This window comes from Pelobates fuscus, chromosome 11 (genome assembly GCF_036172605.1).
Source record: "Pelobates fuscus isolate aPelFus1 chromosome 11, aPelFus1.pri, whole genome shotgun sequence".
In the NCBI taxonomy this organism is placed as follows: Eukaryota; Metazoa; Chordata; class Amphibia; order Anura; family Pelobatidae; genus Pelobates; species Pelobates fuscus.
The window spans coordinates 42,791,508-42,808,705 of NC_086327.1; the positions used below are offsets into that span (position 1 = coordinate 42,791,508).

At 51.1% G+C, this 17,198-nt stretch overlaps 1 protein-coding gene across 1 annotated transcript in view; it reads left to right on the forward strand.

The window, feature by feature from the left end:
* Positions 1 to 17,198, forward strand: part of LOC134576869 (uncharacterized) — a 56,653-nt gene that overhangs the window by 28,543 nt on the left and 10,912 nt on the right. Inside the window, exons 2-3 of the mRNA XM_063435558.1 lie at positions 1,655 to 1,687; positions 4,837 to 5,118. Of these exons, the coding sequence (XP_063291628.1) occupies positions 1,655 to 1,687; positions 4,837 to 5,118 (315 nt within the window). The remainder of the gene's footprint in view (positions 1 to 1,654; positions 1,688 to 4,836; positions 5,119 to 17,198) is intronic.

Below are 17,198 nucleotides of genomic sequence, written 5' to 3' on the forward strand. Positions count from 1 at the left end.
CGTATATATGTTTTTATATACTATTTGGGGTGCGGTCTCCTACCATCTCTCTGTCCCACATCCCATTACTCACAAGGTCTGTGAATCCTTGTACTGGTTACTGCAGCCCACAGCTATCCTATATTTTTTATAGTGAGTGCCTATTATTTTCATTTACATATCTTAGCCAAAGAATCAGAAAAAAAAAAGATATTGGAGCGAGCTTTTGGGGCAGAAGTGTGGTTCTTTGACTTCAGATCTCTACAGTTGGTGAAGGGACAGGAGGATATTTGTGCTCTTTTATTTTCATGTCATTCACTTGCTTCTCAAAGCACTTGCCTATTAAAACAATAAAGACCAATAGTGTTGGTGTTCTTCCAAGCTACTAAGACAAGGAGATGCTGTTGACCAGGTGACTGTCGGGAAATGTCTCTGGAGAACATAATTATGGAGCACACCCCTCTTTTAGTTATGTTACATGGTAGGATCGCTTTGAGTAGCTGGATGTGAAGCATGTGCTGGTCTCTGGCTATGCTTTCTTTGAGATCTTGGAGAATATCATCTGCACGCTCTTCATGGATAGAGGAGGGGACATAACATAGAAAGGCATGGACATGTCATGGCAAATCTCTATTAGCGTAAGATGTCGTTTTTGGTTTTGGTTATAGCCCCAGTTGTTTCAAGAACCCAACAACAATTCTGCCAAAACCACAGTTCACAGTTTTACAGTAGAGTGTGAGTACCATATTAATCTGTATCCAGGAAAAAAGTAACATTATATATAACAACCAGAATGCACATGTTCCTTCCTGACCACGAAATTTTACCATTGAAAACCTAAATTGTCAATTATAAATACAAAATAAAAGCATAACAAATACATATATGTTTTTTGGAATGTTAAAGGAATACATACCATAGTCATCAAATCCTCATTAATCATCACATTCCTCAATGAAGAGTCATGCTGCACCTGTTGAATGGGGGCACCGGACAGTCCACCTTTTTACACCTTTTTTAAGCCCTCCTCCTGCTTCACTTTCTTCTTCATCAACTTCCACCTTCTCCTTTATCACTTTTCTTTTGCTCATTTTATTTTTACAGCTCCCAAACTCTCTTCCTTCTCCTGTGTCTTCAGGATCTTGAGCCCTCCTCCTGCTCCTCGCATGGCACGATAGCAAACACACACACACACACACACACAGACAGCAATATCAGACACACACACACACACACATGCAAATCAAGTCAAATCTCTACTCAATAATATACAGTGCAATAATATTACAGGTATGCCCATGGAAGCAGAGAAAGACTACAGTAAAGTCTAACCCGTTTTTTTAGACTTACCTTTATCTTCAGGAACTGTGTTCCTGCTCCTCTTCGCCTTGTCTACTCCTGGGAAAAAAATCCTCTTCTTGTCTTTTCTGTGCTCCAAAGCACACTCCGCAGTCCGGATCTGCGGAGCACTGACACAAAATGGTGGTGAAACAAAATAGTGGCGCTTCTGGGCGAACTTTCATAAAGGTGGAAGTTCATAAAGCAGGACTTCATAAATGGGAAAATGCCTGTATATAAATATATATGTAGAGAGAGAGAGAGAGAGTGCAGTACATTTCTTGATTATATTGCTTTTTGTAATGATACCAATTTTTATCGTTTTAACATTTTGCAGATGGCTTTCTAGCTGGATTCTTCATTACATGGGGTGAGTGTCTAATATCATTAATATTTACACAAATTATATGTTTTTTTTCACAAAACAATTTCAGTACATACATTTTAAAAAAACATTGAGTTTGTTTTGCATTGGGAGACATTGTGCTGATTTCAATCCTGCCAACTTTGGACCCCTCAGTTTTTCTCCCCAGTATTAACATACATTTGGCACTGAGCAGTCATGGGTAGTTTAACTCGTACACTGCACAAAAAACAAACAAACAAACCTTGGTATAAATATACAGAAATCATCTTCATATATACATATATTATTTTTTTTTTTTTATAATTCTTTATTTTTTCAGTGCATTGAGATATAACAAGCTGGCATGCGGTACCCCAACGGCAGTCCTCATGCTGTTCAACAGATATAACATTAGGGTTTAGGTTAGTTCTTGCACAATTTTTATATTATAGGTTAATTCACTTAGGAGCATTGCGTTTTTATATTCATACAATGGTAAACAAGCTAGGTATATATATCTAACTGCGAATCATTCTTCATGGCTAAGACTCTGCTAAATGTTATTTATATAGGAACATACAATGTTGTTCTATGCTTAGTATACGTTTTGAAGGTTAAGAATGCGCTGTTGCGTTAAAACTAATAGCATTAGTACTGAGCTTGTAACATAAACAAGGTAGGTTAACTATGTAGCCGTGGTGCTATACGGTAGGTAAAGGAATTGTGGTTAAGCCATAGCTTAGTACAAAACAGCAGTAGCTGGGTGAGTGCTAGGGGGTATGTCGACAGGGTGACACATGGCTTCGCTATAGTGATAGTCAGGCCTCTGGCAATATTACAAACAGAAAAAATAAACATAAAAGATGAACCAAACGCTGTAATAGATGATCTTGTGAGTCCATTTGAGGCATATGAGGCTGGGTGTCAGCGAATACTTTGAATTAGGAGTGCTGGCCTGTGTTTAGAGTCCCGATCAGCTCACGCCTGCTCTCGTCGGAAAATTATAAACAAAGGGTTAGGAGCTTTTCTGGCTAGATTTAGTTAGGTAGAGGCAGGCGGCAACTGTGGGGTTCTGCCATCGGTCCTTTTAGCCAATGCCCATGAGTGGGGGGTCAGTAACCCAGGAGTGCAAAGTTCTCGGGTGTCGTGGTCCGAACTGGGGCCAGTGGGGCTGGCTGGGGCATTTCAGGGGCGGGACAAGCGCTGGCATACCTCGCTCCCTTGGGCATGTGTGTCCATCTCCGCTCGCACGGCAGTTGGCAGGTGATGTCAGTCGCTTAACGCGCCGGGTGTTCCTTGCGCAGTCTGGCCGTATGTGCCACCGCTGGGTCCCGGTATATCGGTGCGGATGGTTCGGATCTGATCCCTGAGCTGCTGCAGAGGTTCGGCTTTTCGTCCATGGTGAAGATTTCAGCCCTACATCTCTGGGTGCCCCTCCGCTGTGCCGACTGTGCTGTTGGGTTCGTGTTTGCTGGGGGTTTGGTACCCCATCTCGCCTCAAAGCCCGGCGATATCTGTTGTGGCGGACGGCCATCTTGGAGGCTCGGGGCATCTGTATAAAGTAGCTGCGTCTCGCTGCAGGACGTATCCATGATGCCACCTTTAGTTCAGCTTGGCGGTGAGTTACTCCCCGGCTGTATAAAGCCTCCTTGAGGCCTGCGCAGAGCCAATCAAAGGTTTCTAGTGAGGACTTGTGTGTCCTGAGGCTGATGCTCCGCATTTCGGGCACTGGCTGGGTGGCCCTTGTGGACAGGCTGTGTGGATTTGTTGCCCCACTTTGCTTCACCTCCCTCTTGCCTGCTTTAGAGATGCATGTGGGTGTAGTAGGCTGCTGCTGCGTACCATGAGTTTTGCCGTCGCTTGCGTCCGCCATTTTGGAGGCCCTCACCTCCGGTCTGCTTGTTTCGGCTGTCGGTCCCGAGTGCAGGTGTGCAGCTGAGCCAGCTCCACGTGGCGGGGACCGGGATATCCCTCCCGGTCCGTGGGGGGGGGAGGGACGCCTGGTGCTTGCTTGTGGCCCGGTATGGTGAGCGGAAAGCGGCCGCCTTGTAGGCCTCACTCCGCCGTTTCGGTTCCCAGGCATGCTGTGTGGCAAGTCGGGTATCCGCATGTGAGTGCTGGTTTCCCCAAGCTTTCTAGACACTGTACGTGGTTCTGTCTGTGGTTCACCCCCAGATATTAGGCAGTAAACCTCCCGATCGGCTGGAGCTCGAGCAGAGCACGTCTTGCTCGCTTGCTTGCCAGGCTCCGCCCCCCATATATTATTTTTGAAGCGTAAAACCAGTCAAGTTTATTCACTAAAATTGTTGGACATTTTTAGGCCAAAATAGCTGTATTGGAAACATAGGCACATTGACAATTTATCTAAGTAGATCATAAAATATAGGGCATGAGCAATACATAGGGTTCAAAGCATTGCACAGAGTGCTCCACTAAGCATAAATAAATCAAATGGATATTTTCTGCTTGTTCTGTCACATACCACTGAGGCCTCAATTGAGTATTTAGTAAATTTGGAATTGTTAAAGGGAAACTCCCTTCAGGTCACTTACCTGAGACCCCACCGATGTCCCTCGGCGGTGGTTTCGAGTCGCCGCCGCTCCTCCCAGTGATTCCGTCAGCCGGTGGGCGAGACTGATTCTGCCTGCCGGCTGAGGAGACCTAATGTGCATGCGTGGCAATGCCGTGCATGCGCATTAGAGCTCTCCATAGGAAAGCATTGAAAATGCTTTTCAATGCTTTCCTATAGGGAATTGAGAGACACTGGAGGTCCTCACCCAGCGTGAGGACATCCAGCGATGCTCTAGCACAGGTTTCCTGTGCTAGGGACATGGAAGTGCCCTCTAGTGGCTGTCTAGTAGACAGCCACTAGAGGTGCCGTTAACCCTGCAAGGTAATTATTGCAGTTTATAAAAAAACGGAAATAATTACACTTGCAGGGTTAAGAGTAGTGGGAGTTGCCACCCAGACCACTCCAATGGGCAGAAGTGGTCTGGGTGCTTGGAGTGTCCCTTTAATTACATATCCAGAGTGATATAATGGAAATGATTTGTAATTAAAAAACAAACCAATCAACCAACCCTACCCCTAAAATCTGCTTTGCTTTCAGATGTAGGTGTCACTGGATTATTTTAAAATGAATCTTTAAACATATTATCCCATTTTATGAACAGGTTTGGGAGAGTCGCCAGCAGTAACAATCACAGCCTTTCCTGGCAGCGTTGTTAACAAAGGCCAAAATTTAACTCTCCGATGTGAAGCTGTAGAAGAAATTGAGAAATTCTGTTTTCTAATTGAGCAAAGACAACCATTCCATTGTGAGGTTATTAAAGGGAAAGTGGCAACAGTTACTATCAATAATACACAACGGTCTGATAGTGGATCATATTATTGCTCTACTCAGGATATTGACAATAAATTTGTTACCAGCACTATTCTCCCAATATGGATAATAGGTGAGAAGCTTTTATTTACATTTTTCAATCAGAGTGTATTACAGATATCTGGTTCAGTATTGCAATGTAATAAACTTGTCACATGCCTATAGTAGGAGGTGAGAATTCAGGATGGGGTGGGTGGATAAGTGATGCAGCAAAGGATGGGTCTATTCGTAAAAGTGTCTTGGATAAAAAAGTGACGGCGCCACCCAAAAAGGGCATGGCAATGGACAACAGCACTCAACCCTTCTGAAGTGCTCTGTCTGTAGGTTAAATGTGCATTTCAATGCTAGACTGACTTGTGGGTGGATTTAATCTGATTTACACATTTTAAAATATAAAAATGTTAAGGCCCCGAGTTTGGGCTCCTTGTAGACACACTAATGAGTTATTAGTCTTTCTCAGTATTCTCGTATTCTCTGTTTTGACTGTTTTGGATTGTGTACATCCAAAACAGAAAGCATTATAGAAAGCATTATATATAACATACAGCAATGTGTGGTTGTATTTATCCCATCATCTAAAAAGTCATTCTATTCTTATTTCTTTGTGCCTACAGATTGATTTACTAGAGCCCTTTGCATACCTGAAAATCTTCCCTGCTCATCTTTCAGGACAGAGGTGGCCAAGGAAGAGAGCAGGTTGCACAGGGCAATATATACGTAGTGTGCCCATCCCTAAAGAGGTTTGCAGGCTGAGTAACAAATGGTGCCCTTAAGCCAGACCTTGCATGGGGTTCTGCTGAAGCACTCTGTGCATCCAATTCTCTCCTGCATTTCAGAATCTGCCAGCATATTGCAAAATGTGGTTGAGGTCTATGGGACCTATTTTATTGGTACAGCACCCCAAAATACTGGACTGTCCTAGCAAATTCAGGACTGTTGGCACTTATGTCATTGCTTTATATTTTTGCCTTTTGGCATCTTAGGACCCTATTTAAGCTTGCGCTGCAGAAAGCATGAGGATGATGGCTTTCCAAGTAAGTGGGTTAATCTCATAAGATCACGTATTAGGTTGTTAGAGTAGGACCCGACATAAATGGGGTAGAATGGCGTTGTGGCAGGTTTATGCACTGTATGATCACATACTGTAGCTGTTTTCTAAAGCTGTATGATGGCAGTATAATTAACCCTTTATGTGGCAGAGCAGCAAGAATGAGATGATCAGCTTTCACTGATGTTCTACACTAAAAATACATTTAAAAATTTTTTAACCAAAGGAGGTCCAGGTAGTGACCTCTCCTATTTATTTCTCAGCCCTGTGAGCATGAGAGAAAGGCCTGTAGCTTTTTCTCCACCCAAGTATTATGGGGTAAAAGGTAAAAGAATGACCAACTTGGTTGGCCCTATTTTTCACCCAATTAGTGATAGGGAAGAGGGCAATAAATAACAGGCCACCAAGCCCCCTACTCCAATACCAATAAACACTCAGACCCCTGGTCCTGCTAAATATATGGCCAGAGAGTGTGATCCCTTTAGAGCAGGGGTCCTCAAACTCCGGCCCCCCAAATGTTGCTGAACTACAACTCCCATGATTCTTTGAATTACATAATTGAGCAGATACACTACAAGGACCTGAGTTATACACACATGACCGGCCTTAGGTCATACCCCTTCAAAAAGCCCTCACAGTACTATGTTGTATGTACCAGTTTATCACAGAGCTCCATAGCAATACAACTCCTAGTAATGTGCCTATTAGTGTATCACAGAGCTCCCCAACTATAAAAACACAGATTAATGTACATTTTGTATGACAAAGCTCCACTGTAATAAATATTATAATAATATGATGTAATGTGTGTGTTGTCTTTGTGTGATAGGCGTGATGGCTGTGTGTGATATGTAAGCTATGTGTTGACTGTATGTGACATTTGTAATGGGTGTATTGACTGTGTGTGATATATGCGTGTACTGGCTGCATGATATTTTTGCTGGGTGTATTGGCTGTATGTGATGGGTATTTAATTTATATAAAAATATGCATGTAGGCGCATGTGTGAATCCAGGTGTGTCCCAATGCTCACAGTCCCACAGTCCGATGCACACAGTTATACACATACACTGTCAAATACAGCCACATGCACACATTTCCAGGCACATAGGCACAGACAGGTACAGGCAGACAGTCACACACACATAGTTAAAGGTAGCCCCCCCACACACACACACACTTACAGGTAGTCAGTCATACACACACAGGTACAGGCAGTCACACAGCCAACACAGTCACAGACAAACACACACGCACAGGTACAGGCAGATGGTCACACACAGTTACAGGCAAACAGATACACTTACCGTTACAGGCAGACAGTCCCACACAAAAACAATATAGCAAGCGCTCAACTATCAAGGTTTTAATTTGTGAATTCAGTTATGAAAGTGCAGGGTGCGAAAAGAGTACAAGTAACCTGTGTCCCCAACAGATTGGCAAACACCATAAAACAAATAAACCTATAGCACAACAAAATAGCATTGCAGAAAAGGTTTCTATTCACATAATGCTTTAGTAAACACATACATATAGTAACGTGCAAACATGCAGAGTATTCACCTTACAAATAACCACATAAACTAGACATAAAGTGTTCAATGCCTTAACCCAAGTGTAACTACAAGTATACTGATCCGAGCTGGAAACCACAGCACCTCAACGTTTTGGCACTACGCCTTCCTCAAGGGGGATCTCAACTAACAAGGCCCCAGGGAGAGTGCGCAGCTTAGCGGACAGGGGCACATGTATGAGTGTGGGATGGATGATGCATGATTGGCTATGTGCTACGTGTGGGAGTGTGAGATGTGAAGGGGTGACAAAGCAGACTGACCACAGTGCCACTTAGGAGCCGGGCCAGCAACAAGTTTTCCTCCTCCTTCTGTTGCTGGGCCTGTAGGATATTCAGCCTGTGGCATGGACATCGAGGCTATGTTGTCTGCCCTCAGGGCTAGTGCGGCGGCAGACGGTGGCCGGCAGCTCCGCGAGCAGTTTGGGCGCCTGCTCCAGCCTCAGCCGCCTGGCGATGTGGCTCCCCCTCCCAGCGCTGTGGCTCCTCCATCCCTGCCCCCTGCGGTACCCTCGCTGGGTGGCCGGTCTAGCGCGGGTCGGCGCACCCACCCTCCGGCTCGGCTGAGCCCAACTGCCTCTACTCGGGCCCGGTACAGGAGCCGCAGCCCGGGCCCGAGGCAACAACAGGCTCGCGCGCAGGAACCACGTGGCGTGCGGCCTGCAACATCCTTGGCCGCCCCGGTCTCTCTTGCGGCTGCAGGAGGCTGGGCAGCGGCCTCTCATGTGGGCCGCTATCCTCAACGGCCATCAGGTGCTCTGGCCAGGCGTTCGGCCCGGGTGGCGAGTAGGCCCCACGTGGAGTGGGCCTCTCCCACTGCCGCCGGGTGGGGGGGGTTTCTTCCCCGGATTCTGTGCTCTCTGGCCCTCATGGTCCTCCCCTCCCTTCCCCCTCACTTGTTCTCCCCCCTCCTGGGGGGTCCGCTGGGCGGGTGTCCCCCCCGGTCAAATTTGGGAGTGGGGGTGTCCCCTGCAGTCCCTGGGCCTCTGGGCCCTTTCCAGCCGGTCCTCCCTCCCGTTTCTGCCCCCCCTCAGTCCTCCGGGGTTCCGCTGGGCGGGTGTGTCCCCCCCGGTCATCCATGGGGGTGGGAGTTTCCCCCGCGGTCCCTGGGCCTCTGGGCCCCTTCCAGCCTGCCCCCTCCACCTCCTTGGCCCCTTCCCAGTCCTCTGGGGGGTCCATGGGGTTAGTGGTTCCCCCCTCCGCCCCTGCTCCCCCTCCCCTTGCTCCCCCTCCCTTTCTCCGTGGCCCGGGGGTCCCCCCCACTGGGTCCTCACTCCTGGGGACCTCTTCTGGGCCTTTCCCCCCCCTCCTCCTGCCCCTGGTCCCTCTCTCTATCTCCCCTCCCCTGTTCTTTCCTTCCCTCTTTCCTACTCTGCCTTCCTCCCCCCTGTGTCCTCCTCTCCCCTGGCCACTGGGTCTCACCTGCCCCTGGGGTCCCCTCCCCCCCCCACCTTTCCTGTGTCGGCAGCCTCCTGTGCAGGGGCGTGGGCTCACGATCTCTTCACTGCTTCATCAGGCTCTGGGTGCTGTTGCTGGATCCGTCCACCAGATGGCGCCTGGAGCTGTGGTGAATATGGACACTGCTGTTCCTGCCATGGAATCCTCTTCACAGGTTGCTGCTGCTGCTCTGGTGCCGCCAGCGGGTCCTGGGGCACCGCCAGGTGAGTCACATGTTCCTGCGCTTTCTGGGGCATCCACGCTGGGTGGATTCATAACGGGTCTGCGGGAGCTTTTTTCCCAGTGGAAGCGAGGGGTGCTAGCGCAGGGGTCCCATGGGTTGGATGGTCAGCTGTGTTTAGTGTGGTCCCCTCCGTTGCCCCAGGCGGGTTCAGCCATGGGAGGGAGCGCGGGTTCAGTTCCTGGCGCAGTGGTTAGCATTCATGCAACTCCGTCTCCCGTGGCCGTGACGGGGGGGTGCTGGATAGTACAGCGGGCGTTGCTGACGTGGCTAGAGGGGCAGCATATATGTGCTGGTCGGGTCCCCTTGGCTTTCATCTCAAGCCCGAGGTCAGGGACAATATCTGGAAAGGGGAATTCGTGGAGATATTTTCCCTGTTGCCCTTGGAGGATGCACCCCCTCTTGGGGACAAGGAGGGAAAAGAGTCGGACAAGGATAGGGAGAAGTTCCGTTACAGGAAGATTCCGAAAACTTTCGGGAACTGGGTGCGGGCGTTTTCCATTTTGGCGAGCGTGATTGGTAAAAGGCTCCCCAGCACTGCTCAGCGCTCTTTTGTTATCAGGACACCATTTGGAACGCGTGTCGGACCTATGGCGGCCTTGGTTGGTGGCGCTATGACGAACAATTTCGTCAGCGGCTCGCTGTCCGCCCCTCTATCTCGTGGGATCAGATGGATATTGGCCTGTGCCTGTCCATCATGACTCGCCCGGCGGCACACCAAGGGGGGACGTCGTCCTTTCTTGGGGGACGGTGGGGGTGGCGGTTCTGCCCCATTGGCATCACACAGGCGGCCGGGCTGTTGTTGGAAGTTCAACGACAGCCAATGCAAGTGGGGAGCAACATGTCGTTTTAAACATGAATGCTCCCATTGCGGTGGTGCCCACTCGGCATCCCGCTGCTTTAAGGGGACTATTGGCGAAGACGCCAGTGGCCGTGGACGTGATGCACCCCTGGCTCGGCCGTTATAGGAACCGCCAGGCCGTGGGGTTGCTGCTGGAGGGGTTTACCCAGGGGTTTTGGATTCCCTTCTCAGAGCGCCCCTCCTCCAGGGCAGTCAGGAACCTGAAGTCGGTGTTTGATTTTCCTGATGTAGTCCTTGAAAAGCTCTGGAAGGAGGTTTCACTAGGGCAGGTGGCGGGGCTGTTTGAGGCCCCTCCATTGTCCAACTTGCGGGTGTCTCCCTTGGGGGTGGTGCCCAAGAAGGAGGCGGAAAAAATTTGCCTGATTCACCATTTGTCGTACCCTCGCGGGGGCTCGGTAAATGATGACATCTCTGCCGAGCTGTGTCGGGTGTATAATGCTTCCTTTGACACGGCGGTATGCATGGTCAGGGCGGCGGGTCCCGGGGCATTGCTGGCAAAGGCGGATGTGGAATCAGTGTTTCGCTTGTTGCCGGTGCACCCAGATTGCCATCACCTCCTCGGTTGTTGTTTCCAGGGCCAGTACTATGTGGATATGTGCCTCCCGATGGGGTGCTCCATATCCTGCTTTTACTTTGAGTGCTTCGGCACTTTACTGGAATGGGTTGTGCAGCAGGAGTCTGGGATCGACTCGCTGCTGCATTACCTTGATGACTTCCTGTCTGTGGGCCCTGCACATTCTCCGGCGTGTGGGAGCCTGCTCACCATGGTGGAAAGGGTGTTTGGGCACTTCGGGGTTCCCCTTGCGCACGATAAGACTGTGGGGCCGGTAACGTGCCTTAGCTTCCTGGGCATCGAGATAGATTCGGTGGCCATGGAGTCCAGCTGCCCCTAGACAAGGTGGAAGGGTTGCGCCGGGACGTGGCGGAAGCACGGGGCTTGCGGAAGATACAGCTATGCCAGCTGCAATCGCTGTTGGGGAAGTTAAACTTCGCATGCAGGATCATGCCCATGGGGCGGATTTTTAGCAGGCGCCTAGCGGCCGCGACCGCTGGGGTGGCGAGGCCTCGGCACTACATTAGACTCACGAGGCAGTTACGGGACGATTTGGACGTCTGGGGTACGTTCTTGGCGGATTATAATGGGAGGTGGTATTGGCAAGCGCAAGAGGTGTCCGGTGCGGATCTCCACCTCTACACGGACGCGGCGGGTTCCGTCGGCTTTGGGGCGATACTGGGGTCGCGCTGGTGCGCTGACACTTGGCCTGGGGGCTGGTACGCCTCTGGCCTGACTAAGAATCTGGCTTTCCTTGAGCTTTTCCCCATTGTGGTGGCGTTGGAGCTCTGGGGTCTGGACTTGCGGGATCGGCGGGTTGTCTTTCACTGTGACAACCTGGGGGTCGTGCAGGCGATTAACCAGCTCTCTGCCTCCTCCCCGCCGCTGGTTCATTTGCACCAGCACCTGGTGCTACGGTGCCTGTGCCTTAACGTGTCTTATAGGGCGCTGCATGTTCCGGGGGTTCACAATGTAATTGCGGATGCTCTCTTTCATTCGCAGTGGTTGGAGTTCCGGGCAGCTGCGCCCCACGCGGACAAGGATGGGTGCCGGTGTCCGGTGGAACTATGGTCCCTGGGCTCGACAGGCTGATGGACCTGGTTCGAGGGTCTGTATCGAGTTCCACTTGGGCCAGATACTCGAAGGTATGGGCGGAATGGCTCGAGTGGGAGACAGGTCTGGGGGTTTTCCAGGATACGCCCGCTCGATTGCGGGGTTTGTTGCGGCTATTGAACACTTGGGTGTCGGCGGGCATGTCGCCTTCGGCAGTGTCCTCGCACCTGGCTGGGCTGAGTTTTTTCTTTAAGCTGCAAGGGTGGGGTGACGTGACCAAGGAGTTTGTGGTGAGGCAGGCGGATAAGGGGCTGCGTAGGGGTCGGGTTATGGTGGATACCCGGAGGCTGGTGTCGGGGGGGCTCCTGGCGCAATTGTGCCACGTGCTCCCGCAGGTGTGCTTTTCAGACTTCGAGGTGTGGCTTTTTTGCTTGGCCTTTTCGTTTGCTTTCTTTGGGGCCATGAGGATTGGGGAGTTGGTGTGTCCAAGCAGGGCAACTATTGGGGGTATCCTCTTCTCGGATGTCAGGGACGGGCTGGGCTGGGTCTCCTTTAAGATTCGCCGCTCCAAGACGGATGTGTTTGGTAAAGGTAAGTGGGTTCAGCTGGCAGCTGCCCCAGGGTTGGCCACCTGCCCAGTTCTGTCCTTCTGGTGTTTTTGCAAAGTTCGCACTGCACTGGCTGGCCCCCTGCTAGTGCTTGAGGATGGGAGCTTCCTCTCGCATTTTCAGTTTGTCAGGGTGTTTCGGCTGGGGTTGGCTGCGTTGGACATGGAGGGTGCGAAGTTTGGAGGGCACTCCTTCCGAATTGGTGCAGCGACGGAGGCTTCTCGGCTGGGTATGCTGGATCAGGAGGTACAGCGAACAGGGAGGTGGTAATCCAGGAGGTTTGTCTCTGATGTGCGTCCTGCCGGCCTCCTGAGCTAGACTGTGTTGTTTTCCTCCCTAGGTCTGGTCTCCTACAAGGTTTGGTTGATTGGCCACTCCTATATCCACTGGGCGCGGCAGAGAGCGGCAGTCCGGCCAGGGGGGGGGGGGGCATCTCGGTCTCACGCCAGTAACTGCGGAGGTACGGTGGTTCGGGGTCAGAGGCATGAGGTGGGTCCCTGCACTTCCGCATATGATGTTATCATGTATGCGGACGCAACGTGTGACGGCATCACGCAGCGTAACTATACATCGACGGCTGCTGGGGCGGTCTAGGAGGGGATGGAAAGGGCTACCCGACGTCAGCATCGTATCAGGACCCACAATACAATGAGCCAAAACTTCCAAAATTTTCAGTAAAGCACATCACATCGGACTAAGCCCCTCAAGTGCAATTACTTCCAATGTAAATGCAGACAGTCACACACACGCACACACACATGGTTACACGCAGACAGTCTCACACACAGTTACAGACAGCAAACACACTGTGTTAGAGGCAGATAGTCAAACACACATTTATAGACCGACAGTCACACACACACACACACTTACAGACCGACAGACACAGACACACTCAGATTTACAGCCAGTCAGTCAGACACACACACACAGTTACAGGCAGACATTCACAAACACACACAGCTGCAAACAGTCACACACTGTTACAAACTGTCAAACACACAGTTACAGGCAGACATACACACTGTTACACACAGGTAGAGGCAGACAGTTACATCTTTCCATTATGGGCTGGAGGGAAGTACCTGAAGTCTAGTTGTTGGGGAAGCTTCCTGCTTCCTGCTTCCTCCTCTGTGTGCAAAAGTTACAAGGCAGCCTGCTCAGACTCAATTGTCTATTTTAGCTCCATTTAGCTCTGCCTCCACCCAGGGCCAGATTAAGAGCCCAGTGGGCCTGGTGCTGACCATTATGACGGGCCTAATTACAGAGTCTTATCGACCAAAAACACGAAAAAAGTCATACCTACCAATCGTCATGTATCTGGCGGAAGTGGTGCTGAAGGGAAACTCATAGGATGCAGCTATGAGAAAAAAACACTCTATGCTTATCTCTAATTTATGCTTTCATCTTTCAAGTAAATCCATACCCCTAACAGTAGTGTCCAGTAAAGCAGGCAGTCAATGGTGGGGTAAAAGGGTGGGCCAAACATGCCTTAAAAAGGGGGCAAGTCTGCCTAAAGAATTGGAAGGCCAACCTGGCATGAATGCATGTCAGGCTGCCTGCCAATCGTGCAAGCTGGCCAGCTAGGGGCATACTATGCAGACAGCAGCCTGATCGTGGCATAAATGCATCTAATGATGAGTTCACTCCACACATTCTAAGGACTGTCCCCAGCACTCGCTGGTCCATTCCTCTCCTAACCTTCTTACGAGCAGGCAGAAGCTCCTGGTATACAATATGGGACAGAGAAAAGCTGTGAGTGTAGAGGAATGGGAACATGCCATAGTGTTAGAGAGACTGAAGCAGCAAGATCATTTGCATTGTGCACAAAGTCAGCTTTACCTTAAAGGGACACTATAGTCAGGGGCGGACTGAGAACCCTCAGGGCCCCCGGGCAAAATAAATCAAGGGCCCCCTTACAGGCCCCACCCATACTCCGCAGCAAGCGCCACCCATGTCCCGCCTCCATGCACCGCCTCCAGCCACACCCTACACAATCTTTAGACACAAGGAACAAAAGTGCAATAATCCCTTCAAGACCCCAGTAGAGACTACAATTGAGGGCTAATGGGCCATGGAGGGGGGTCTTTCTAGCAGAGGCTATCTCAGTGTCCTTTAGAGAGTGTGTTAGAAAGAATCCCCTCCAGGCCCTATTAGAGACTACAATGGAGTCTAATAGGCTTGGAAGGGGGTCTTTCTAACAGAGGCCATCTCAGTGTCCCTGCTGGAAACAGTCGCTTCCAGGCCCCAGTAGAGACTACAATTGAGGACTAATGGGCCATGGAGGGGGGGGAGCATTCTAGCAGAGGCTATCTCAGTATCCTTTAGAGAGTGTGTTAGAAAGAATTTCCTCCAGGTCCCATTAGAGACTACAATGGAGTCTAATGGGGCCTGGAGGGGGGTTTCTCCAACACTCTGGTTCCTATTCACAATATAGCAACACAACATAGCTCGCTGATACCTAGGCCAAGTTGGCTCCTCTTACCTTAATTACTGTTGCTGGCTGGCAGTCTGTGGGCTTGCTGGAAGGCTGTGGGCTTACTGACTGTGGCTGGCAGGCTGTGGCTTGCTGGCTACTGCCGGCAGGCTGTGGGCTTGCTGGCTGCGGCTGGCAGGCTGTGGCTTGCTAGCTGTGGCTTGCTGGCTGGCAGGCTGTGGCTTGCTGGCTGCGGTTTGCAGGCTGTGGGCTTGCTGGCTGTAAGCCTAACTGGTGGCCTGTGGGCTGGCTGGCTGGCTACTGGCCAGCCCGTGGGCTGGCTGGCTGGCCTGTGGGCTGGCTGGCTACTGGGGCACTTGTAGATTATTTAAAGAAATAATCCATGCACAATAACCACTACTGCTCTGTGTAGTCGTTATGGTGCTAGGAGGGCCGGGCCCCCCTCCCAGAGTAAGTAGTCAAACCGTTTAAGAACAGTTTGACAACTTACCTGGGGTCTGCTGGGATATGAGGCTGTAGTAGGGTATAGGAGCAGTGGTGCAATGTGTAAGGGGTGCAGTGTGTGTGAGAGGTTCAGTGTGTGTGAGGGGGTGTAGTGTGGGAATGTGTAGGGTGTGTGGGGCAATATGTGTATGAGGGGGCTGTGCATGTGTATGGCAATGTTAGTATGGGGGGCTGTGTGTGTATGGGTGGGCAGTGTATGTGTGTGTGTGTGAGGCAATGTGTGTAAATGTGTATGGTGTGTGTGGGGGCAGTGTGTGTGTATGGGGTCAGTGTGTGAATGTGTATGGTGTGTGCGGGCAGTGTGTTTATGCGGCTAGAATTCACTCTCACCACTGCGACCACCAGGAACCCCTGGTGGTCACAGTGTTGAGAGTGAACTCTAGCCCGTAGCTCCAGGGCTAGAGTTTACTCTCGCAAGAGCTGTAACGTTGCCGTGGTAACCGCGGCAACGATCTGTGCTCGCGTAAGAAGGACCCAGAGGAGCTGCAGGCTGCGCTCCCGGGTCCTCTCTTCCTCCCTCCCCTGCCGGCTGCCCGCACGGTGCCTGCGGACAGGGGAGTGGGCAATTGCCCTACTCTTACTCCCCCCCTCCCCCTCTTCTTACCCCCCTCCCCCTCTTCTTACCCCCTTCTTACTCCCACCCTCTTCTTACTCCCCCCTCACTCTCTTCTTACCCCTTCTTACTCCCCCCTCCCCCTCTTCTTACTCCTCCTTCTTACTCTCCCCCTCTTCTTACTCCCCCCCCTCTTCTTACTCCTCCCTCTTCTTACCCCCTCCCCCTCTTCTTACTCCCCCCTACCCCCTCTTCTTACTCCCCCTCCCCCTCTTCTTACCCCCTCCTCTTACTCCCCCCTTCCTCTTTTTAATCCCCCCTCCCCCTCTTCTTACTCCCCCCTCCCCCTCTTCTTACCCCCTCTCTCTTCTTACCCCCCTCCCTTTCTCTTCTTACCCCCTCTCTCTTTTTACCCCCCTCCCTCTCTCTTTTTACCACCCTCCCTCTCTCTTTTTACCCACACCTCTCTCTTTTTACCCCCCTCCCTCTCTCTTTTTACCCCTCCCTCTTTTTACCCCCCTCCCTCTCTCTTTTTACCCCCCTCTCTCTTTTTACCCCCCCCTCCCTCTCTCTTTTTACAGTGTGTGTAAGAGGTTCAGTGTGTGTGAGGGGGTGTAGTGTGTGAATGTGTAGGGTGTGTGGGGCAATGTGTGTATGAGGGGGCTGTGTATGTGTGTGGCAATGTTAGTATGGGGGGCTGTGTGTGTATGGGTGGGCAGTGTATGTGTGTGTGTGTGAGGCAATGTGTGTAAATGTGTATGGTGTGTGTGGGGGCAGTGTGTGTGTATGGGGGCAGTGTGTGAATGTGTATGGTGTGTGGGGGCAGTGTGTTTATGGGGCTAGAGTTCACTCTCACCACTGCGACCACCAGGAATCCCTGGTGGTCACAGTGTTGAGAGTGAACTCTAGGCCGTAGCTCCAGGGCTAGAGTTTACTCTCGCAAGAGCCGTAACGTTGCCGTGGTAACCGCGGCAACGATCTGTGCTCGCGCAAGAAGGACCCAGAGGAGCTGCAGGCTGAGCTCCCGGGTCCTCTCTTCCTCCCTCCCCTGCCGACTGCCCGCACGGTGCCTGCGGACAGGGGAGGGGGCAATTGCCCTCCTCTTACTCCCCCCTCCCCCTCTTCTTACCCCCTTCTTACTCCCACCCTCTTCTTACTCCCCCCTCACTCTCTTCTTACCCCCTTCTTACTCCCCCCTCCCCTCTTCTTACTCCCCCTTCTTACTCTCCCCCTCTTCTTACTCCCCCTCCCCCTCTTCTTACTCCTCCCTCTTCTTACCCCCCTCCC